General features: G+C 42.4%; 2 protein-coding genes across 5 annotated transcripts in view; both read right to left on the reverse strand.

Annotated features, from left to right (window-relative positions):
* Mapkbp1 (mitogen-activated protein kinase binding protein 1) overlaps positions 1-12,086 on the reverse strand; it is a 54,166-nt gene extending 42,080 nt beyond the window's left edge. Inside the window, exon 1 of the mRNA XM_038331659.1 lies at positions 11,343-12,086. Within this exon, the coding sequence (XP_038187587.1) occupies positions 11,343-11,459 (117 nt within the window). The 5' untranslated portion in view covers positions 11,460-12,086. The remainder of the gene's footprint in view (positions 1-11,342) is intronic.
* A 5,137-nt stretch (positions 12,087-17,223) lies between these two features.
* Mga (MAX dimerization protein MGA) overlaps positions 17,224-24,890 on the reverse strand; it is a 91,813-nt gene continuing 84,146 nt past the window's right edge. For all 4 annotated transcript variants that reach the window (XM_038329616.2, XM_038329619.2, XM_038329618.2 and 1 more), the window contains exons 21-24: positions 24,137-24,248; positions 23,629-23,862; positions 22,152-22,328; positions 17,224-21,143 (exon numbers count right to left, since the gene is read on the reverse strand). In XM_038329616.2, coding sequence (XP_038185544.1) covers positions 19,879-21,143; positions 22,152-22,328; positions 23,629-23,862; positions 24,137-24,248 — 1,788 coding nt within the window. In that variant the 3' untranslated portion in view covers positions 17,224-19,878. The remainder of the gene's footprint in view (positions 21,144-22,151; positions 22,329-23,628; positions 23,863-24,136; positions 24,249-24,890) is intronic.

Below are 24,890 nucleotides of genomic sequence, written 5' to 3' on the forward strand. Positions count from 1 at the left end.
CCTAAGGCCTTCCTCACTTTCCCAGAGGTAGCAAGAGCTTTCATATAAAAATACCCTCCTGTGGACACTACCCTTTCTTCTTGCTCAAAAACTTTCAAGGGGTCCTTGTTGCCAGCTAAATAAAGTGTAAATGTTTGCACCTAGCGTCACCAGCCCCGAAATCTAATTCAGTTTCCTACTATTCACCTAAAAGAAACAAGCACACTTGCCAGTGCAGGTTATTCCCAAAAGGAGCCTTTACCAAACATACCGATATCCTAGCTTCCATGCACAGATCAGTTCAAAGGTCACATATCCCGAGTCTCAACTTTCAGTGGTTTCTCTGCGTGTTGAAATTATGGGACAACTTCTTCATGATCCTCCTCTTTACACTACCCTGTGAGTAAACTCTTCACAGAGCACATATCGCTTACAAGCATCAAAACTTTTTTGTTTATTGGTTTTTTAAGACAGGGTTTCGTTGTGTAGCCCCGGCTGTCCTAGAATTCACTTTGTAGACCAGGCTGGCCTCAAACTCACAGAGATCCACCTGCCTCTGCCTCCCGAGTGCTGGGATTAAAGGCACACCCAATACACCTGGCTTGTATCTACACACTTGGCTCGCATCAAAAGATTTTATTGACTAAACATCAATAAAAAAGTATTTCTAAAGATACGAGAAGTAAAGCATCTCAAACTCACAAGGCTATCCTAGATTTTCAAGAAAAAAAATTTGAAGATTCTGTTTTATTATTTTTATTTGTGTGTGTGCGCGAGCACGCGCTTGCATACATTTGGGTATGTGCACATGGGTGAAGAAGCACAGGAGCCAGAACTGTCAGGTCCCCTGGAGCTGGAGTTACAGGTAGTTGTGAGCTGTGCTCTTAACCACCAAGCCATCTCGCCAGACCCAAAAAAGTATTTTTATGTCCCATTAATACTAATATGTATGTTATACATCCCAAACCACCAAGCTTATCATAACCAGACACATTTTCAGTAACATTTGTGTATAACTAATAATAAGTATAGATTTTAGATTCTGAACTTTGTTTTCCAAGACAGGGTGTCTCTGTGTCACTCTGGCTGTCCTGGAATTTGCTCTTTAGACCATGCTGGCCTCAAACTCAGAGATCTGCCTGTCTCTGCCTTGCATGCTGAGATTAAAGGTGTGCATCACCACCACCCAGCTGATTTTGAACATTTTATATTTAAATCTGAATTAAAATTTTCATCTTTACTTTTTTCTGCTTACAAAAATAATGGAGGTGTATTACTTCAAATTCAAATCTTATAGAATTTCAGTGACAATTACCATAATCTAACTCTCCCTGAGGTTACCAATACTTACAAGTGCTATTTATAGCTTCACTTTTTCTATGTATACACTACTAGATATGTATGTTTTCACAAAAATAACAGTCATCATTAGCAGAGTGTTTTACAACTTGCTGTTGCTCTCCACATATATCTTATACTTCATTGCATATCAGTACAGACAGACTGACTTCACTCTTTTCAGCAGTGAGGGATCTCATTTCATACACGTATGCCATTCTATCCAGAGCTACTTGGAGAACATCAAAGAACATATTATGAAAAATGAAGTGTTTCTTCCAGTGAGTATTACCAAATTATACTAGATGCTGGATCTGCAGTATGAGTGAGATAGCCTCACATCTTCATATAGTCTTAGTGGGGTTTGTATATGTATCTTTTTCTTTGTTGTTATTGGTCTGTTCTGAGACAAGGTCCTCCTGAGCCCAGGCTGCCTCACACTCTGGATCCTAAGTCTCCTAAGTTCTGGACTACAGGGATGCACACAAAGATCCGCTCCACCAAACTGTTTAAATAAAAATTTCACTGCAGTACCAAATTAGAAACCTAGTGGGTTATAAAACTAATATATTTTCACACTGACTTTCAATTCTTAGACTGATGCTTTTAATTCCAGCACTCAGGAGGCAGAGGCAGGTGGATTTCTGAGTTCGAGGCCAGCCTGGTCTACAGAATGAGTTCCAGGAGTGCCAGGACACGGAGAAACATGCCTTGAAACAACTCCCACCCCCCCCAAAAAATTCTTTGACTGAAATTATAGGACCAATATAATTCTCAATTATTTCAATATAAATGTCATTAGCCTCCTCTAAAGGAAAATTATTTCTCTACCTTGTTGAAGGCATTGCTACTACAAAATATGTTCATAACCCCAGTAACTTTCATCTAACATGGAAAATTAAGACTCACTCCTATCCCTATGAATTCACTAGTTTGACTTATTTAACATGTATGAGTGTCTTGCCTGATATGTGTCTATGCACCACATGCATGCCTATGTGTTCACAGAGGTTAGAGGTGGGAGTCAGATCCCCTACAATCTCTGGAGTTACACAGATGGTTATGAACTGCCATGTGGATCCTGAGAATTGAACCCAGGTCCTTTGAAGAACAGCCAGTGTTCATAATCACAGAGCCCTCTCTCCAGCCTTTAGTTTGACTTTTAATTGTAACAAACTTATTGCTATAGCAAAGAAATAAATTATAATGTAATTGATGTCAAAAAGATCATTGTGGACTGGAATGGCTCAGCGAGAAAGAATGGTCGCTGTACAAGTATGAGGACCTGAGTTCACATCCCAGCACCCATGTAAAAAGTTGGTGTGCTCCTGTAACCCTGGCACTATGTGGGTAAAGAGAAGATTGTTGGAGAGAGTGCTGGCCACTGGGCTGCTTCCAGGTTCAGTGATTTTGTCTCAAGGGAATAAGGCAGAAAGTAATAGTACAGACACCTGACTTCTCAGGTCTCCAAAACACAGAACATTACTAACCCTTTCAGTTAGCATTGTTGACACAAGTTAATCATTGGCAAGGAAAAGATACCAAGGATGTGTTCCATGTTGGAACCAATGATGCTAAACCTGCAAAAAGGGACTTCTCATAAATGGAAACTAGAAGGAATTACATTTTACCAGCAAACGAGAACAAAGTTCATTGACAGTCTACAAACCTCTGTGCTCTGTTACTATTAGCAATCATTTCTATCTGTGAAGTTATTTGGGTCTTACATCGCTCTTTCATGGTCACTAAATCTCATTTAAACCTCACCACAGTCCTGGAAGGCAGGCCTGGGTGTGTGCAATGCAGGGGAGCGGGCCTTGAGACCCATGTTTTTGCACTTACAGTGTGGTCACACTTGACTACTTGAGAGAAGAAATCAAAACCATAGAGATGTGAGGTCAGGTGAGGGCAGACATCTGCTCAAGGAAATGTGTAACCCTGGAGCCCATGCAGATAAAGGGAGTCGGGTGAACAAGTGGCCTCATTCTCTGCTCGTGTTCAAATTCACCCGACCCTGTCACCATCCAGGTCAGTCCGCGCATGGCGCATTTGGGGTAGTTTTTGTTTTTCACAAAAATAAAAATTTCACTCAGCATTCTCCATGACTTAAAAAAAAAGTTGGCTATAGGCTAAAATACCAAACAGGTACAGCTGGAGGGAAAGATCCAGTATTACACTAGGCCCTGCTCAAAAAACCTGAGAGACACGATCAGCCTGCCAGACAATACCTCAGATGAAAACCCAGCCATCCCTGCCGCCACAGAGATGGCCAAGGCATCTGTTGGTTTCTACTCCACACCAGTTCTAAAAGCAGCAGCAATTGCTTGTGGCTCACAGGCATCTGGAACCACACAGCTGCAACAACTTGACATTCAATTACTCACAGGCCCACAGGTTAAACTCTTCCTAATAGTATCACAGGGCAGGCTGTGGGGAAAGAGTCAGCAAAGTGCGGGGGTGAGAAGAGAAGCAAGAAGACAGACAAAGGTTACTAGACCATAGATCTAAAGCAGCAGTGGGGACTCATTACACTGGCCTTTCTAGGGAAGGTTATGGAAAAGAGTGAGCATGTGCGTTCACAATTGTTTTTTTTGTTTTTGAGACTGAGTATCATGTAGCCCAGGCTGAATTCTCTAAGATCTAGATGACAGGACAGATGGTCCTGAAGTCCCCAGTCTCCCGTTCCCACTTCCCAAGTGCTGGCATCAAAGGCCTGGACTACTATACCCTGATAAAAATGTGTATTTAATACAAACTAACAATGTACCTCCTCCAACCTATACACAGTGCACTGGCTATAGCAATGATAGGCTTCTTTTGGAAATGAAGATAACCTTGAGAGGAGTACAGAATAAAGTTTGGGTTTTGGAGCTTCCTACTGTCCACTTGAACAGTCCTCAGTCCCCAACATGCATGGTGGAAACAATTATTCATAACACACTATTACATTGCAGAAACTTTGCTGTGTTATAGTTCCTGTATTTTTAAAAGTTGTGTTTCTTTGTTACATGCCCGCACCTGTAAGAGGCCAGGCAAACACACGGAGAAATGGCCAGAAGTGCCACTATAGTCAGGCAGATCTCAAAGACTGAGGAGAAGTGTAGCACCTCGTCAAATGAAAAGGAACACTCAAACCCCAAAGCACAGGGTGGGAGGTCTGCCTCCCGGGTACAGCACTTGCCTGTTAGACCAAGCCTTGGATCCTAACTCTAGCACTAATAAAAAACAAAATTTCCAAAGAACAACAAAAAGAAAACCCCACAAAACCTACCTTCTCATGACGCCTCTAAAAGAGCATTTGACAAGGTGCATGTGGGGCAATATCAGTCATAAGGGTGCAAGAAGTCTTCCAAGATCTTTAAGTAAATTTAAATCTTCACTATGAATGAAGGAAAAGGAGAGAAAGCACCCTCAGCCTCGCCTCAGTGTTAGGGGAGGTGAGCTTATGAACCCCGTCTTTGACAAACGTGGTTCTACACCCTGAGAAGGCCTGAAAAGGCGTTACACAGTTTCTGTTGTGAGAGGGAGTACCGTGTACTCCCTAGCAGTCTAGGAGGAGAACCCTCCAAGTGTCCTTCAAAACCAGAGTAAGAAGCATTAGGAATAAAACTGGCATCTGGGTGCTCCCTGTACTCCCAACACACAGAAGGCCAGAGCAGCAAGAGAGCTGCTCAGTTTGAACCCAGCCTATGATTCTTTGTTGTTTGTTTGTTTGTTGTTTTTTCAAGACAGGGTTTCTCTGTGTGGCATTGGAGCCTGTCCTGGAGCTCAGTCTGTTGACCAGGCTTAAACTCACAGAGATCTTCTTACCTCTGCCTCCCCAGTGCGGGGATTAAAGGTGTCCACCACCACCACCCAGAAAGCCTACAATTCTTAGCGAGGATTTGTCCCCAGAAAGTAAAAGAAAAAGAAATAAAGAAAACACAAGGGCAGCACTATGGGGTTGTTGATAAAAGTGTCAAATAAGAAGAAAAGACGTGGAAAAATCTCAACATTCAAAAACTCAGATCCTAAGGGTCCATATTACTCAGCATGGCTGTCATGCTCACTTTTAATCTCCCTTAATCCCTGTCCCCTTTCATTTTTAAATATTAAGTATGAAGTAATAGAAGTTAAGGGTAGGGTAGCACAAACCTCTAATCCCAGCATTGGGAGGCAGGGCTGAGGCAGAAGAACTACCTTGAGTTCAAGGCTAGTCTGGGCTACAGAGGAAGTTCCTGTCTTAAGAAAAATAAATAATTAAGGCAAAGCCAAGCAGAACAGCTGCCATGCTTGCAAGAGACTACCACCAAACCGCCTGTGGTCTGCTGAGGTCCACTCAGAGAAGGGGTGCGTCACTGTAGTGTCCCTGAGATCCCAGCTGCTCCCGGCACTTTCCATGCCTTAATTGCACGCGCACTATCAGGTCTCAAGGTGTCTGGGGAAGAGCTGCCAGCATGCAGTCTGGGAAGGCTAAATGGGAGGAGTTCCATCTATGAGAGGCTGCGGGGAAACCATCATCCATGTCTCAGGAAGACTTTCCAGTACGGTAGCTCTGGGGTCCCCCACACTTGTGTCACCCCTTTCCCATGCTCTGTAGCAAACACAATAAACTTACTGGCTCCCTAGAGCAGATTCTGATGGAATGCGACTTTGGTTTGCCACTGGGACTTTATGAGGAAGGAGTAGGTGCTGTTTATGTCTCCCCAGGGATGGAATTCTCACAACAGTAGAACAGTAAACACCAAAAAAGGTGGGTTAGCCTTGGTCTGCATTCTATGAGCGCTAGGGAGCTGAGAAAAGGCAGCTGACAGAAAATCCTTTGCTCTGCACTGAGAAAGCAGCAGAAAGAGGCTTAGCTCGCAGCAGATGTCTACCATAACAAAGCCTACTGAAAACACTGCAGCTTCCCCAACAACACTGCTGCCTGAACATGAAGTCAAACCAACACACCCTCTAAAGGACAGCTTGATAGCCCGTGTTCTCAGAGAAGCTTAGTTTGAATAAACATAGTCCCAGATTTCAAGCCCTTGACTGTTCCCCAAAGGGCAGTGATAACAGTTTCAAGTCCAGCTGGAGAGTCAAGGGGCTTGGGGGTGGGGCAGAGAATCAGGCAGAGGCGCCACCTTCACCTGTGCTCCTCACTCATCAAGAAATGAAAGCACACAGGTGACAAATGGAGGCGAAGTGAGAAATTCCAAGGTCTAATTAGTAGGAGCGAGATGGGGTGAAGGAGGAGCTTGGGGACATGATAGAGTGTGGTGGTAGGGTGTTTGCCTAACCAATCAAGTCTCTGGGTTTAACCCTGGCACTGCAAAAGAAAAAAAAATTACCAAAGGCTGATCCAGCAGGACAACTTGGCCTAACCAGCTAAGTGAGAGGGACTCTGGAGTGAGCAGCCAAGGAGATGAGCAGTGTCTCTGGAGACACTCAGCCTGAAGAGGCCAGGATATTTTTAGACAGTGAAGGAAGAGGTGTTATGGGTTCAGGAAAGAGGACTCTCTCAGTAAGAACCATTTTAAGGGCTTGGGGCACCAGCAGGGAAATGATCACAAAACTAGAGAGTAGCGCTGTTCAAGCGCACCACCTGTTCCCAGGGTCTCATGACACTTGATCAGCTTCAGCACCACAGCCAGGCACAGTGGCAAGTGCCCACAATTCTAGCTCTGGGGAGGCTGAGGCAGGAAAACAGAGCGTTGTGGGGAGGGAAGTGCTAAGCTACTGGCTGAGAGACCTCTATTCCCGGTCATCTATCCCAAGTGGAGAGAGAGTTCAGAGAGTATATACCCCACAATAAAGTCTGTTCATTCCTAGGAAGGACGGTGAGACAGAGCTGGCCCGGGCTCATCAGATGCTATCCTGGGAACTGTCTTAGTGAGACAACAACTGACTCTATAGGTCTGCCCTCGAGCCACCCGACAGGTTACACAGCTAGACGTCTAGAAGACAGACAAGAACAAACATCCACTCAAGGAAAAGAGCATGTGTCCCAAGCTGGACTAGTGTGCTGTCAATAAACTTCAGTAAGGATTTGGGTATGAAACCACCAGATGTCAGGGACATAGTACTTCAGCCACAGTACTATAACTGACAGTGGGCTTCTCACAGAACTTAATATACACACAACTCCCAAACTCCACTCCAAGAGGCTCTGATTCTGTAATACGAGAATGGGTCCTGGAATAGGGTTTACTTACCTTTCTTCCTTTTTTGAGACAGGCTGACATCAACCTTCCATGTGCTGGGATTTTAATGTGTGCTACTCTGGTTTACATGGTGCTGAGGGTGGGGCCTAGGGTTTCGTGCATGTTAAGAAAGCACTCTACCACCTGAATGCTTATTTCTGAAATGTCAATAGTCCGAGGCCCTGCTAACCATTCTCCCAAGCTGTCAGCCTTAAGCTAGAGTTTAGGATTGACAAGTGCTTTGAAAATAAGTATGTTTCCCGCTACCAAAAAGGCAGAAGAAAAAGCTTTTGAGACTAATATCTGGGCTCAAATACTGAGGCAAAGGCTGAAATTAGACTATTGCTAGTCTTCACTCTTTCATGAAACCTACCTACACACTCTTTAGAGCAACCGCATACTAAAGGCCCAAAGCAACAGCATATAATCATACAGGAAAAGAACAAGAATAGCTGTACAATCATAAAGCTGGGCTAGAAGAAAATCTGAACAAATAATATACAACCTAGACCAGATTAACAGTGACTAAGAAAGATGTTTTTAAAACTACCACTTAGTACAGGAATCTTTTTGTGTCCCTAACTTCAATCCTGCCTGCTCAGCCTCAGTCCATTTCTGTCCCTTGTAAAAATAGAACCACCCAGGCTCCCTCTACACAAAAATCTCCAGAAACTTTAGGAAAAGAGGGGGAGAGAAAAGGATTAGCTACCAAGAGCACACACATTTCATTCCTAAAGAAAACACAGCCTCAGCGGAGACAAGAGGCGGGAAGTGACAAACGCCCAGGATCTGGGCTTGAAAGGTTTACAACTGAAGAGAGCGCCAGCTCTTCAGAGTCTGCAGACCTGGCATGGCATCGCCTACCAGTCTTCTCGAGTTTACTCCACTGTAGAAAGCGCCTTCCCCACGACAAAACTTGATAAAATCTCATTGCTCATCTACTCTCCCTAGAGTCGTTAAACCCCACCTTTACTCCTGGCTCTCTTGTCTCAGCTTTAAGCCATATTTAACCATATTTTAATGGCTTTCTCCTGAATAAAAAGCCCTTAAGGAGCAGTGTCCTCTCTAGTTCCTTTCAGCCATCCCATTACCCCAGGTTCTGACTTCTCGGGAGGACACAACTCTTCCTGCTCCTCTCTTATTCTCTGGGCGTCCAGCTCATCTGCGTAGATGTCTTTGTCTCGGCCACGCGCTGCCTTCCTACCCGCTGTGCAGCTCACACTGTAAGGAACAAGTTCCCTGCTGTCTTTAGCAATTGAAGACACACATAAAAGGACAACTAGAAATTGGTTTCAAAGTAGCAGAACTAATCAGAGATGTCCCTATGTTCTGGAAGATATAGAGACAAGAGCTATAAATGAGTGGATAATTTTGTAATACAGAATGGTATGATCCAAAGCAAGAGAATCACAAGTCTGAGGTCTGCCTGGGCTACTGGATAACAAGATCTTGTCTCAAAAAAAAAAAAAAATTAAAACAGGAATCTACCTGAGTTAAGAGCTGCATAATGCCATTCTGACCCCTCCTTCCTTATCTTCAACCCTTTTTTATCTTTTTATCTTCAAGTTTTGTTTCAAGATTAGCTACCATGGTCAGGTGCAGTGGTATAATATAACTATCCCGGCATGCAGGAGGCTGAGGCAAGAAGATCTCCAATTTGAAGCCAGTCTGGGCTACATGGGAAGTTCCAGGCCAGTCTGGGTCATATTGAGACCCATGTCTCATAAAACAAAACAAAATCAAATGTCCATAAATCCATGCCACAGTTACCATGCATTAGGGAAACTTATGGGCCAGGTCTTATGTGGATCATAAAGCAAGCTTTTACAATAACCCTAAGTAGAAAGCCTTCATGGAGGAGTATTTGGGAAAAAAGGTCATGTACCAGGTACACAAAGACAGCTCATGCTCAGTCACACCATTTAAAAGGTCAGCACTAACTTCCTACTTGGAACAAGGATGTTAAATGGTGATGCCAGAGATGGTTTTCTGTCACTGTTTTCCTAGAGTGACCCTCTCTTGCCTCAGGACTCAACAGTGCAAACATCCCTTGCTCCATCAAGTCTCTCCTAATCTCCTGCCCCTGTAATTCCTTTGACAACTTAGTGCGTATTTCCAGAACAACACATTAGTGACGACAGACCTGAAGCAGCAAACGTGCCTGTGGTGGTAGTGTATGGCGATAGGATATGCTGAGGAGGCAGAGGCAGGAGGATCAGGTGTTGGAGGGCAGCTTAGTCTACACCTTTTGGGCCAACCAGGTGGCTTGGCAGGTAAAAGTGCTTGCCATGTTGCCCTCCACAACAACACCATGGCACATGTATGCTTGCTCTCACACATCACAATATGATAACGATAAAGAAAAGCTTTTTTAAAAGGGATGGGCAAAGAAAGCTGTACCTAAGAGTTTCTAAGTTGGAGGGCTCATTCTTCTGTCTCTAGAGAATAGGAACAATTATTAATAAGAGTCCTTGATAAAGGTCCTAACCACCACCACAAAAACGTGGCAAATTTTAATTCAATAGAATCCCTGCTAGAATGTACAGGAAAGCTGTTCACCTTACCAAAGCCAATGACAGCTCTGCTAAAGGATGCAGTAAGTCCTCCCAGAACTCTGTCATGTTGTACATTAAACTCTAAGTCTTTCCTCAACAGGGTTGATCATCTCTGAAGAGTCACAGGCAAGGCAATAAAATGCTGCTGTCTCAAAGGCCTCTGTCGGTAGCAATCCTGTACTACAAAACTATTGTGTTTGCAGACTGCTAATAAGACACAAAACCTAATCTGATCCTGTAGACAATGCTCGAGATTCCCTCAAGAGACTAAATAAAAGTATTCTACTGCTGTATGCCCCAAATCGTGGGGACCGGCAGCTGAATAAAGCATAAGCTGGGCATGCCAGAACCCCAGCACCCGGGACACTGTGGTTTGTTGAGTGTGAACCCAGACAGGACTATGTAACATTTGTCCAGAAAAGGATGTGGGCATACAGTAACCAGGATACACTGTATATAAGCACAAACCAGTAAAGCTGTCTTTCTGGCACACATTTGGCTCCTTCACATTATCATGAGAAACCAAGAAGCAAAGTTCCAGTTAAACAAATTTAGTTCTCTTAAAGAGATTTTAAAAAAATACATTCATTTCTTTGTGGGTGTGCGTGTGTGCATGCATGTGCGGAGGTCAGAAAACCGCTCCTAGGCGTTGGTTTACTCCTTCCACCACGTGAGCCCAAGGAGTACAAATCCGGAGATCAGGCTTGTTGACAAGTGTCCTTACCAGCTGAGCCATCTTGCTAGTCCAACCTTCTTCATCTTTTTTAGATAGGACAGGGTCTAATCATGTAGCCCTGGCTGGCCTGGAACTTGCTATATAGACCAGGTTGAAGTTGCCTCTGACTCACTAGTGCTGGGATTACAGGCATGCATCATCAAGCTTGTCATAAAATTGTTTTGATATCTCTGATGAAGTGTTTCAGTATATTTCTTTAAGCAAGTATAGCTGGCATAATCCCAACTGCTACACTAATACATCCCCATTATTCACAGCTAGGTGATCTCACTGTCCTCTTCCAAGAAGAGAAACTGAGTCATAACATGTCAACTAGCTTCCCCAAGCACACACTTAGTTTGAACTGAGGTCCTATGCACATCTTCCCATGGTTGAGTCTCAGCATGCCCACCCACGCGCGCTGTTGCTCATCCAACTTCAAATCAAGTTGTTATAGATAAGCATGTTTGATCTTTTAGAGCCAACAGAGGAATTTCGTTATCTTTTTCCCCCCAAGAAAGAGAAAGGTGAAAAAATAACAAGGTGCAACAGAGGGTAGAGTTGAAAAAGGTGGCTCCCAGTAGGACTCACCTTGGAGCTGAGGTCTTCTCGCCGGTTTCCTGCTTTACTTCTGCGTAATTTGATGGATGGGGACCGCAGCAAGTTCTTGATGCGGCTGGTAATGGTCGACCCTTCCCCAGCCATCATAAGGAGGAGCCCCTAAGGACAGTCCCTGGCCTAGCCTTAGGACTTGTCTCAGCAGTGGTACTGCCTTCTCTATCAGCAGGGCCTTCCGATATGCACTTTCACTGGCCTGAGATGGCAGAAGCAACCTTGGCATCACAGTAGGTGTCTTCTGCCTGTCAGCCGCTCTTACTCTGGGCATTGCCCTGTTCTTTCTCACTCCTCATCCCCACCCTAGCCAGCTAGATTTCTTAGGAAGGGAGGACGACCCCCTAGAGTGAAGAAATGTCAGGCCCACGCCAGCCAGAGGCGTTTAACTGAAGAATGGGATGGGTTCTACGAGGGTTTGGCGCCGGTTACAGCCCAAGTGTTCCCATGGTAACTGCGGTGTCCAAGGGAGGAGGCTGCCGAAGTCACCCGAGCGGTCAGCTGGGGGCCGGGACACCGTGCTGGCCGCCCGGGCTCGTGCTGACCCGATCTGATACGGAAGCCTCCCTCCCCCACCCTGGCCTTGGGAGCTCGCTTCCAATCCCCCGACACCCACCACCCGCTCCAAAAGCCCTCAATACTCGTCAGCGCCCCCGTTCGCTCAGGCCCAGCTCACAGCGCCCTCGGGCATCGCGCTCGACGACTTCAGCTCCGCCGCGGCAGCCGCAGCAGTAGCGGCTATGGTGGCACCAGCGGCTCAAAACGCGAACTAGAGCCTGGGCCGAGCGGCGCCGGGAGGCGGGGCCTAGGGAAGGGGGGTGCGGTCTGCAGAAGATCAGTTCCTGATTGGGCATTGGACGTCTGTGGGGCGGAGCCAAGAAATGAACTGTGGAAGCGGAGGGCTGGGGATTCTGCACAGTATAATTGTGGGTACCGCTCTTATAGCAAGGTCAACATAACATGGCTTTAGAATTGAGAGAACCAGGCCTTTTACGGTATTATCAGGTCTGGTCCCCCAGAGAACTTCCCAGATTCCCAAGACGATAACCACGCCCCCAGGCCTAAGGTTGATATTTGGTAGGCCTGAGACCACCGCTGAAATTTAATTCCTAACTCGAGAAAGAGAGGAGAGAGAGAGAGAGAGAGAGAGAGAGAGAGAGAGAGAGAGAGAGAGGAGGAGGGAGGAGGGAGGAGGGAGGGAGAGAGAGGAGAGAGAGAGAGAGAGAGAGAGAGAGAGAGAGAGGCAGGGAGGGAGGGAAGAAATGAAGAAAAAAGAAAAGAAAAGCTGGGATGCAGCCAAAAGAACTCTTTTCCACTCCAACTGCTGGGATTTAACACGGTTGGAATGGTTTGTGATTACGGCCAGACTAACACAATGACGCAAGTGGAGTAACTCAACTCACATATTTTAGAACTGAACAACCTGTTAATGATGGAAGCTTCATGCCCACAATAGAGCCTTAGGTAGACTGCGAACAGAGAGAGTGAATGCACCCATGATACCTTCCATCATTTCTTTAGTCACCAACGTCCTTTATCCACAGCGTTAACAGTATTTTGCTACTCCAGATCTTTTCTTTGCAAACACCCCTAGGGCTGACACTTAACCAATATGAAACTTGCTATCGGGTTGTTTTGTTTTTCCTAGTTCATGGAGATAGGAGAGATATCACCACACTCATGCTTCATAGATATGTAAGTCGGTTTAATTTTAGAAGCTTTAGAATGTCCCATTCTAGTAACTACTTCAAGAAATTACCTGGGGCGGGGGGGCAATGGACAGATGAGATGGGTCAGAGATTAAGAGCACTGGTTTCTTTTCCAGAAGATTCAGGTTTGATTACCAGCACACTCGTGGCACCTCACAACCATTCCAGGGGATTTGTCGCCCTCTCCTGGCCTCTCCTCTATAGGCACCAGTCACATGGATGCATAGACATGAGTAGGCAAAACACGCTACTTTTCGAGACACGTTTTCTCTGTAGCTTTGGAGCCTGACCTGGAACTAGCTCTTGTAGACCAGGCCTGCCTCTGCCTCCTGAGTGCTGGGATTAAAGGCATGCGCATGGCCCCTCCATATACATAATTTAAAGAAAAAGAATTGCAGCGGGACAGTGGTGACGTCTGACTTTAATCCCAGCACTCTAGAGGCAGAAGCAGGAGGATTTCTGTGAGTTCTGAGCCAGCCTGGTCTACATAACAGGCTCCTAAACTACAAAGAGGAACCCTGTCTCGAAAAACCAAAAAGAAACGAAGGAAGTAGGGAGAGATGGAGGGAGGAAGGGAGGGAGGGAGACATGGGGGGGGGAGAACGAGAAAGAGGCAGAAAGAAAGAGAAATTGCTTTCTAAAAAGGATATCGCCAAAGACCTGTACTTAACAGTATACACTGATGTGTGTCTCTCTTATTCCAGGCTCTGAATTCCTGGAGATGGTAGGCTTGCAAGGAAGAAGGATCCCTAATATCAGTGTTTAGCAGTACTTGAACAACCAATGTTCAAACAGGAAGATACCTGTGTTCTATATAGCTATGTATTAAAAGCAAACGTATAAACCTTCACCTGTTGATACAGGCATCAAGGATACTACCAACTGGCAATAGTAACCAGAGGCCTAAGGCCTCTAGCCTTTGAACCACATATTATAGATCTAGTGAAACTTAAAACGGGACTTCCCAATTGTCTAAACCTGAAGACAGAAATGATCATATAACTATAGAAACAACGGATTCTTTAACTCAGCACTATTAATTTGTGATTTTACCTGCTGTAACACTAAGAAATGGCGCCACCTGGTGTTTTCATTTAGTTGCTACAGAACCTGGTCTTCTTTGCTGCACACATCTTTAGGCAAATTTCTATTTACTAATAGGTATTCTCACTTCTCTTTCAATGCTAGTGAGTGGGTTTACAACGTGTAATTTCTCATCCAAAACTACTTTAGCTCCATAGACACACACACACACACCATTACTCTCATTTGATCTGAACTACACGGGCAAATCTAAGTGATTGCTTTCCTTGACTAAAGATGAAAAACAGAAGACATGAGGAATTATAACTATTGAAATTGTGTATTTTCAGGCTAAGGCTAAAAATAACTTTTAAAATTCTTCCCAATCCAAGCAAGCCGTCTAAGTATCATGCTCCTTTGAGATGCTAGTATGGCAACAGGTTGAAAGTGTTCTCTTTCATGTACAAGTGAAGAGAAGCGACTCCCTTTACAAATGTCATCCTACTCTCCAAGACGCAGCTGACCTCCACGGACGTGCTGGTTGTGCATGTCCAAAGCAAATATACATGGTGCTCAAGATCTCCAGATGTTGGGAATGCTATAGTATTAAGTGATTCTTATTATGTACAGTGTCCTGTCTGCATGTATGTCTGCATGTATGCCTGCAGATCAGAAGAGGGCGCCAGATCTCATTACAGATGATTCTGAGCCACCATGTGATTGTGAATTGAACTCAGGTCCACTGGAAGAGCAACCAGTGTGCTCTTAACTGCTGAGCCATCTCTCCAGCCTGAGACTGTTATAATAGTCTTGTTTAAAATTATTAGATAGGATTTTAGAACTCATCCTAGGCAAATAAGATGCAGAGGTCCTAGGAAATTAACATGCTAGAATATTTGCTCATCAATTCAAGTATTTGAGCACCTTTACATTCAAGGCACTGTGAGAAAGCTGAGACCAATAAATGCAGATGTAAAGAAAATAGCTTTCAAGACAATGTTTCCAAAGCTGCTTTCCCACTGGTAATGGTGCTATCTTATGAGCAGTCTACAATGATAGAATATTTTACATTTGTCTCAAATTTCCACCTTGTTATGGTTTAGCCTCCTAACCCCACATCACTGCTGCCTAAAACTGTCTCTGTAAACCAGTTTTAAATATACTAAAATTAAAGATTTTAAAATTGTGTATTTTTATTTCCAATATCTATAACTCACTTTCTTCATCTACAGGCAGTAATTCTACCTACCTTAGCCTCACTATGTTATCTCTGGCTAGCCTGAAACTCACTATATAGACTAGGCCAGCCTTGAACTCACCTCCCTCTCTGATCTCCCAAGTCCTGGGATTAAAGGGATGTACCAAGTCTCTTTTTTGAAGACAGGGTTTAACTACGCAGTCCTGGATGGCCTAAACTACATACAACAGACTATAAAATGGTTTTGTTGTTATTTCTACGTTGAGGGATTTGCACATACCATGGTGCAAGTTCATGGTAGAAGCTGATTTTCTCCTTCTGGGGACTGAACTCAGGTCACCAGGGTTGAATGCAAGTATCTCTACCCAACAAGCCATCTCACCAGCCCGAGCTTTAATTTTCTATGTACTAAGTCATTCATGTATGTGTAAATTTGTTTGTGCAAGCAGGCACATCTGCATTTGTATGTTGAGCATGGAGACCAGAGACCACCTCTAGTACCATCCTCATGAATGCCATCAAACTTTTGGGACAGGGTCTCTCGCTGGTCTGGAACTCATCAATTTGGCTAGTCTGGCTGGCCAGAGAACCCCAAGGATCCCTGTGTCTCCACCTTCCCAGTACTGGGATTACACACCTGGCACTTTTACTTGGGTTCTAAGAATTCAACTCATACTTGGGAGGGAAGCATTGTTCCTAGCCCATGTGGATGTGAGTTTTAATTAAGCAATGATACAACACGGGGCTATCAAAAGATCCTTATAGCACTTTCTTCAACAATTCTATTCAATTTTATTGATTCCTTGAATACCAGCAATTCTCCATGAAATGAAGGGATAAACCTTTAGTTCCTGAAAATGAGCTGCCTACACTATCCACAGCTTAATTCTGGAAGAGACAAAGACATCGCTATTTTGCAGACTTGTCCAAGGCACACTGATCACACAATTTCACTATAAATAACTACTATAGTCAGGGAAAATGTATGAAACTTTGCCAAAAATAATGTATAAAGATGTGTGTGATGGCACATGTCTTCAATCCCAGCAGGCAGAGGCAGGTGAATCTCTGTGAGTTTGATACCAGCTTGATCTCCAGGCCAGTCAGGGTTGTATAGTGAGACCCTCTCAAAAAAACAAACAAAAAAAGGCCTACTATTTCCATCCATAATGTTGTGGGAACAAAAACCAACTGCACTTATAAAAGTACACAAAGTAAACACTTCTATGAAGTTTATATAACTAATTAAATTTGATCTGTTAATTATCTTAATAGCAACAGTTTAATGTTTAAGACTCCCATAAGAACACTTTGTAATATTATGAAACCCCTTAACACCTTGGCTTAAGATTAAGAACATCTATTAGACTATCAAGATGGCTCAGTCTCTGCTATGAATGCTTGACAAGCTGAGTTTGATCCCTGGTAGGAGAGAAGTGAATCCACAAAGTTGTCCATTGATTTTCACATGTGCACCATGGCACACATGAACACTTCTTTTAAAAGAACATATACAAATTTTAAAAGAACACTATTGTCAATAGCCACGAAGATTGGGTTTATGCTCTGTTGCTCTCCCAAGGCAACGATAAAACTAGCTTTTACTAAAGAATGGTAAATATTTGTCCTAAGATTGTACATAATTTTTAAGTCCCCAATAAGACATGCTAGCTACAAGGACTATACCACCAAAGGTCTTCCCAAATGGCACATAAAAAGCTTTAAGGACAAGAAGCTTCTAAAAAGATCTCCCAATGGCATCCTCTCTCAAATATATCTGAAGACACTGAATTCTCCATTCAGGCATAAACCTCCCAACACCAAGTTCTGATTTAATTAGTATAACTGGTTTATTTTGGGTTCACATGTCTTTCCTTTCAACTGCCAAGCCTGTTATTTCTAAAAAAATAATCACTTTCAAAAGCAGAAATGAAAGATATATATTTAATATATAAAAGAAAATGCTAAATCTGACATAATTATATTCTTAAAAACATTCCATTTATTTACAGGTGTATAAAAAGGCGAGTGATTGGTCTACTGCTATCATGCTTAGCTAGGATGGGAGCTTTTTTTCAGGTTCCTCCAATGTTTTCACTTAACTTCACCTTTCACAATCATACATGTAATTTTCATAGACCAGTTTCTCCTAATGTAAGGTTACCCTAATGCAAAGGGTAGGAGTTTGGGGGAGATTTTTGGATTTCTGTCAAGACTACAAGATTGTTCTGAAGACTAAGCCCTCCTCAAATAGCCCTGATAGCTCCTAAATCTGTCTTAAGAACAATGCATCTTAGGAGTTTGTAATACCATCTGCAGCTTTCCCTGAACACCTAGAACCAAACTTCATTTCTAACTTTCTACATCTCTCATAAATGCAGCCAAGTATTAAACTCTGACCTGTTTTGCCTATTTTTTTTTCAAATTATAAAAAAAGGAAAAAAAAAGAGAAAAAAGAAACAAGTGTTAGAAGCTAACATGGTCCTTCTTTTCCTGAGGATTATTCACTTACTCCCTTGCTGCTTCTTGTCTGACTCTCTAAAGCCAGAAGGAAACACGGGAAAGAAACAGGCAATAAAACCGATGGAAACTGCCATACCCGGGCTAAAGAACTAGGTCTCCGAGGACAGCTGGTAGCAAGGGTGACAGGTGCTGCACTCCATGGCTAAGGCATTGGATGAAGTCAGCTGGGTAAAGGACAGAAAGGACAAAGGAGAAGCTGAGAAATACTGTTTTTACTATGTCAGGCTTTTGTAGTAAACAGGGACGGTTAAGTGCTGCTGAGCTGTCCAGGAAGGCAAGCAGCACAAAACCAATGAAGAATTTACTACCACTGCATTTTGCAGTGGAAGATATTTTATCATTTCAATCTGATGATTATCAGAGTTAATCTAAAAAGGGAATCGAACATGGAAGTAATCATTCACTGGCTAGATTCATTCCAAAGTTGGTCTCACAACCTAGGTCTGAAGATACTCTGAGTGGGACTTGAGATAAAGAAGGCAAGGATGTAAAAGAAATAGAATTACCCAGGCACGGCCCAGGCACCGGAAGCACTTGTGTTAAAGTGTTTTACAACACAAGCAAATCCTGTCATTGAAGACAGAACGGGTTACATTCCAAAATATAATTATTTAAGAAAGGCAAAATGCAGCAGCTAAATCTCAGTCTATACATTTTCAGAACAGTGATTCTTGCCCCAGGAGCTTCCAAGAGACCCCTCAAATGCACCATGATTATTTACAAACTAGATAGGAAACATTTCTATACTCAATACAAATCTCTTCTAGGTTGAAAACTTCATCCCTTGAGAAATCTATGAAAACAACTATACAAAAATATAAATATCTTCATCTTTACAGGTTGTCAGTCCTTCACATTCTGACAGTTACTGAGTGAAAAAGCTCTACAGATCATTGATGCCATGGCAGCAGATAAAAATATATCTTATGACTCAAACACTGCCTTGCATCCCTGTTAAAGAACGACCACTGTGACTCGCCTTTCTTGTCACATCCTGTGCAGGTGACAGTGAACAAAACCTTCAAGCACCTACAGGCTGGTTCCATTTGGGAAATATCCAGCCTCACAAATTTTTATTTTGGCTATGGCCTCTGGTCTGGGGAGAAATCGCTTTTCATTTTAGCTGTTTCTGGAGTGGCAATGATTTTGGAAAGGGAACAACTGACTCTATGTCTACTTTCAAAAAACTAATAATGGGTAGAAACCCCTGGCATCATGAATGGATCTTTCAATACCACAAAAGACAGCAAGGAAGTATCTCTTTTATGCCTCTCAAAATAAGTACATTAATAGTAAAAGTTAAAAGTATATTCCTACTTTACTAGAAAGCTTAAAGTTTATAATTTTGACTGAAAGGGTAAGGGAACAGCTATTCAGGATATGAAACAGTCTGTTGAATGACAAAAACCCTTCACTTTGGTATTCCATAGTATCCATCCTACCTAGCATAATTCTTCCCTCCCCCCATCTGTGATGTGATGTGATGTGGTGTGGTGTGGTGTGGTGTGGTGTGTGTGTGTGTGTGTGTGTGTAGGGGGGTCCTTTATAGCCCAGGATAGATACAAACTTGCAATTCTCTTGCTTTAGTCTTCTAGTGGTGGAATTACAAGTGTGCATTATCATGCTCTATTGTTGAAATAATAACTAAAAATTCTCTCTAGCTCCTTTTATACAACTGTATCACAATTCTCAGAATTTAGAGCTAATAATTATCACTTACAGTTTAGTTCATAGTAATTCCAAGTCTTAAGCATTTTCTCAGGGGAAAAAAAATAGGGTACTCGATGGAGCCAGATTCTTATTATGAATTCCTTGGGCAAGAGGGATCGCACCTTCTTAGAGAAGATGGGGGACCCAGCACCACAAGTGAGGTAACATTTTTAACATGATCAGAATTTCAAACACCAGGACCAGCACCCTAACCCCCCTTTCTCCATCAATATCCACATAATCAAAGTCAAAGATTATAGTTCCATAAGACAAACAAACAGATGCCTGCAGAGAAAGGAGGTAAAATTCAATTCCCCCTCATAGCCTGGCTTCTGCATGAGGATGAATGAGTTCATTTCCCTGAAGAACTTGATGGAATCCCAGAGCTGCCTAATTTAGCCACAATAGGTGCCAATGTAGGCATCACCTTGTTCTCTCGGCCTTCCTGATCATTCCCTGTTAAGTTCATTTTATGTCCAACTTTGGCAGCTATAGGTGCCAAGGAAGGCATCACCTTTAGACTTTGACCATCTGTGTCACTGGGAGGATTAGCTGCTTTTAAACCCAAAGGGGCCAATTTTGGCATAGGCCTCCACAAAGTATCTGTGTTGCTGTTCTCTGGACCAGTCTTCATGTGTAGGATGGGAGGTGAGGATACACCTTCAGGCTCTGTAGGGAGACCAGAAGTACTCTTCCCTCCATCACTAGACTTCCTCTGGGGAACAAGAGAATCCTTTATCTCAGAGTTGATAACAATCTTAAGGACATCCGGCTCAGAAGCTGTGTCCCCAAGTTGTTTTTCATTCTCAGAAAAGTCATCATCTTCCAAGTGCAGCAGGAGGGGGCTGATGGATTCACTCTCCTCTTGGACATCAGGCAATTCTTTCAAACCCGTTCCCAAGTGTCCAACTTGGAAAGTTGATCTGTTCCCAGGAGCAAGTTTATTGATAAAAGCTCGCTGAGCATCCTCTGGAAATTCTGAATCCATAGAATCAGGCATTTCAGCCAGGCCAGAGTCATCATTTAGTTGCTGATTAAGAAAGGCAATTTCATTGAGCAGTGAAGTCAGTGTCTCATCAGTATCATCCTCATCTTCCACGTTAGTCAGCAGCTCGCTGGGATCAAGGGCTGCATCCTCAATAGCTGAAGCTACTTTCCTCAGTTCCATCTCAATGCTTGAGTCCTTGAGCTCCTTCATCTTTAATTTATGAAACTGGGATTCCTTTGACTTCAGTCTCTCTCCTCTCAATTCACACTCTTTCCATTTATATCGATGTCCTCTCATATCACCAGAAATCTTTTTAGGTACAAACTCCTGTGCAGCCTGCATATTGGAAACGTCAACTACATGTGGAAACCCAGAATCCTTATTTGCCAACAACACTTGTGTTGGAGCCCGGGCTGTTCTGCCATCTCTATGGTTTCCTCTGGAAGAGATTCTATCTGTATCTACTAAGGAGCTAGCTTCATTCCCAACAATGTCTCTCAGGTGGTCAAGTGGCTTGCCATCAGGAACTTCATGAGGGTATTTGCTGCCACCCACATCTACTAACTCTTCCTCTGCAGCCAATGATGTCACATTAACAATTCGTGGCATCATAAATAAGTCATCATTCTCTGAAAATTAAAAATTAAAGACAGAATTCATTAGATTTACAGTAATGAGAATTTCGTCTCTTCCTCTCTTTCCCAAGTCATTCTACCTGAATTCATCAGTACACTTTTATCAAAAGACGGATGAAATAGTAACTCAAGTAAAATCTAGGCAAGACACTAAGATATTTTATAATTAGTAATAGCTCCATTTAATTATAGAACCCAGGGCTTTGCCTATACTAGGCAAGTGTTCTATCACTAAACTACATTCCCAGCTTTAAATTTAGACAGACTTAGAATTTTCCTATGAAGTCCAGGGTGGGCCTCCAATTCATAAAAATCTTGCCCTAGTTTCCTGAGTGCTGGAATTATAGGCACAGGCCACCATCAAAAGTCCAGCCTGTCAAGCTAATTCTTGCCCCAAGGTAGAAATTCACCTTTATTTTGTTAACCCAATTAACTGCTAGTTAGAAGAGAAATTGGAAGTCTAGGATCAGCATAGTGAGAGGAAAGGGAGTTCTCCAGAGTAGACTTGGCAGCAGAGACAAGCAACTGTTGTTGTAATGGCAATAAAATCACTACAGTTTTAAGAGTGATGAGAATACCCTTTCTTAAGGAGGTCTGAGTGCTGGGAACCCAAGCCACCAAAATAATACTTTAGTCTTTGCTGCGAAAAGGGTGGTACTCAAAACAAGCATTGGACTGGAACCAAGGGAGTACACCACATCTGAGGACAACACAAAACAATGAATGATCAATACCAAAAATATAAATATTGGCCCTGCCAACATCATCATTCCATTCTGACATTGTTTTAATTCTTCCCCTGCTAAAAATTTCACTAGAGTTCACAAAACAGTATAAAATCCCAGGTAAAAATAAAACTTCCCATCAAGCTAGAAGATTTCTTACCAAGGCAAATGCCAAGAGACCAACTCTGGATCACTAAAGAAAAGAGATGCAAAGGTTTCCTATCACTGAGATACCATGGATCTTTTATCCCTAACCATAGAGGATACTACCACATACCTGACTGAGCCATAGTACTACTTGTAACTTCAGGCTTTAGATCAGCATCTAGGAGAGCAGAAGAAACAGCTACCACTGGTCCTGAGAATAGGGGGCCTTTTAGGGTAAGCAACTGTCCTTGTGGAGTCATCACCAGGTTGGCAGATGAGTGTGAAGTGTTAGAAGTCAAAGCATTTTCTGCAAAGAAAATGAAAAATTAATAAAACAAACTTTCAATTAATGCTGGTATCCTCCAGAGAAAGGCAGCCGTAAACCCTAACTTCAAAGATGCAACGAGAGCTTAAATGAAGGTAAACACAAGCCTATTCACAAGTTTCCTGTTCTATATACTCCTATAAAAGTCATTCAAGTTTCTAGGCCATAGTGTCTTTCCATCTGTGAATTTAGGTCATTTAACTCTTAAAACACTATTACTTCACTCTGTAATGTCAAAATTAATTCTTATTTTAGAACCCACCTGGATCAACAGACGTCAGAATTTTTTTTTTTCTTTTTGGTTTTTCGAGACAGGGTTTCTCTGTAGCTTTGGAGCCTGTCTTGGAACTAGCTCTTGTAGACCAGGCTGGCCTCGAACTCAGAGATCTGCCTGCCTCTGCCTCCTGAGTGCTGGAATTAAAGGTGTGCACTACCACTGCCCGGCTAGAAGTCAGATTTTTCTGGTCCATATATCAAGCTATCTTAAGAGCAAACGAGAACACTCCCCCTCTAACACACCAGCAAATAACAGCGAACCACTTCCAAAATCAAGGTAAGAAAGAAATTAAAGTCAGTTTCCTTTGTTCTTTAAGAGAGATGATAAAAAATGGACTAGTTCAAAGAAATTAAATTATTCCTTTAAAAAAAATAGTCTCACTGTTACCTAGGCTGACATCAATTCTGAGCCTTAAACAACCTGCCCGTGTTAGCTTCCCAGGTAGCTGAGACTATAGGTACATACTACCACGTCCAACTTAACTTAAACAAACAAAAAAAGTTTTTAAAAGTTCCAATTTATTTAACCCATAGTAAATTCAAGAAAATCAAGTGTTCACATACACAAACAGCTATGTATTTACTAGAAACATGTACTGTAGACACTGCTATCAGAACTAGAACTCATACATTAGAATACTAATGTCTTAGAGTTATTATATGTAAAAATATTGAAATTTACAACTTGGTTTTTTTCTTTATACTTTTGGCTTTTTGTTTGTTTTTTTCCTTGTTTTCAAGACAGGATTTTTCCATATAGCCCTGGCTGTCCTGGAACTCATTCTGTAGACCAGGCTGGCCTCGACCTCACAGATATCTGTCTGCCTCTGCCTACTGAGTGCTGGGATTAAAGGTGTGCACCACCACCACCCAGCTATAGTTCTTTTTCTTAAAACTCATCCCAATTCAACTAATTAGGACTATAGGCAAGAGAAGAAGTTCAGTCCAATAAAATAAATTGATGTATATCTACAATGAGGAAAACAAGGATATCCATCTCTCTTACCTGTAGCCTGATCTCTTTTTCTAGAAAGAATCAAAGGTTTTCCCCTCCTGTTATTTATAAACATCTGTCCAAGATCTACAGATGATGTAGAAGATCCCTCCAGCTGTTTGCTGATTCTAGGAGACACACCAAACTCATCTGATCCCATCTTCTTCTTTCTTTTTTGTGCCTCTAGTGCTTGTTGTTTTGCATAAATATACTCTAGCTTCTTCAGGACCACTTCTTCTGTCTTACCTACAGGTTGATAAGGAATAAAGTATCACTCTCTGTATGACCCCCACATAATAATGAGAAATAATTAGCTGAAATCTAGTTGATTTAACTATATTCCCCAAAACTACAGAAGGCAAGAGTGAATACAATTCAGAAGATATAACCCACTCAAAGATAACTATGCTATAAACCTGGGATGCCAATCCTTAATCTAAACAGACTCTGAAAGACCCAGTGAGCATTTCTCCTTGCTAAAGCTGTTTATTATGTTCTTTCCCACATTTACAAAGCTTACCTGAAAGAGATGATACCTTCCGTATTAAAATATTTCGTTTTCGACTCAGCAGATTTTTCTGTCCTATCAATTTATCTGCCTGGTCTGTTAACCCTTGAATTTCACTGAATGCCTAAAATAGAAACAGTATGTCAATGGAGCACTAACTCCCAAAAGTACAGGAAGCCTACATAATTTCTTTAATTGAAGTATTTTAAGCCAGTATTTTAGAGACTATTATAAACAACTACCGATGTTTCAGAAACTGGTTAATGGACCAAGTCACTGACTGTGGTACTGGAAATAGAAACTTAGGGTCCTATACATGCTAGGCCAACGTTCTACACCCCAGGCTCTATCACCAATCCAACATTATTTGTTAAATTGTTTTCTAGCCTATATTTTTAGGGAATGTAGATAATGATTATTTCTAAGATCATCACTGAGTGGTAAACAGGCCTTCAACTACTGCAAGGAGATATAAAACATTCATTTTGTGCTTAGATTTTAACCAAATTTTAAAATAATGTTTATACAATCTATTTTATTTCAAGAGAGGATATGAATGCTAGATATATACTTCCCCAGCTTCTACTTATTAAAAGTCATGAAACGGTATTAACTTAAATGATTTATGCTCAGAGCTAAAACTTCTGCTAACTTGAGCATTTCATTTTCTTTTTAAATGACTGTTAACTATTAAGAAGTATGTTAAGAATTATGGCTATAGTTAGTTGGTAAAGGAGTTGCCTCACATGCATGAAACCCTGTGTTC

Source organism: Arvicola amphibius, chromosome 5, assembly GCF_903992535.2.
Source record: "Arvicola amphibius chromosome 5, mArvAmp1.2, whole genome shotgun sequence".
NCBI classification, from domain to species: domain Eukaryota; kingdom Metazoa; phylum Chordata; class Mammalia; order Rodentia; family Cricetidae; genus Arvicola; species Arvicola amphibius.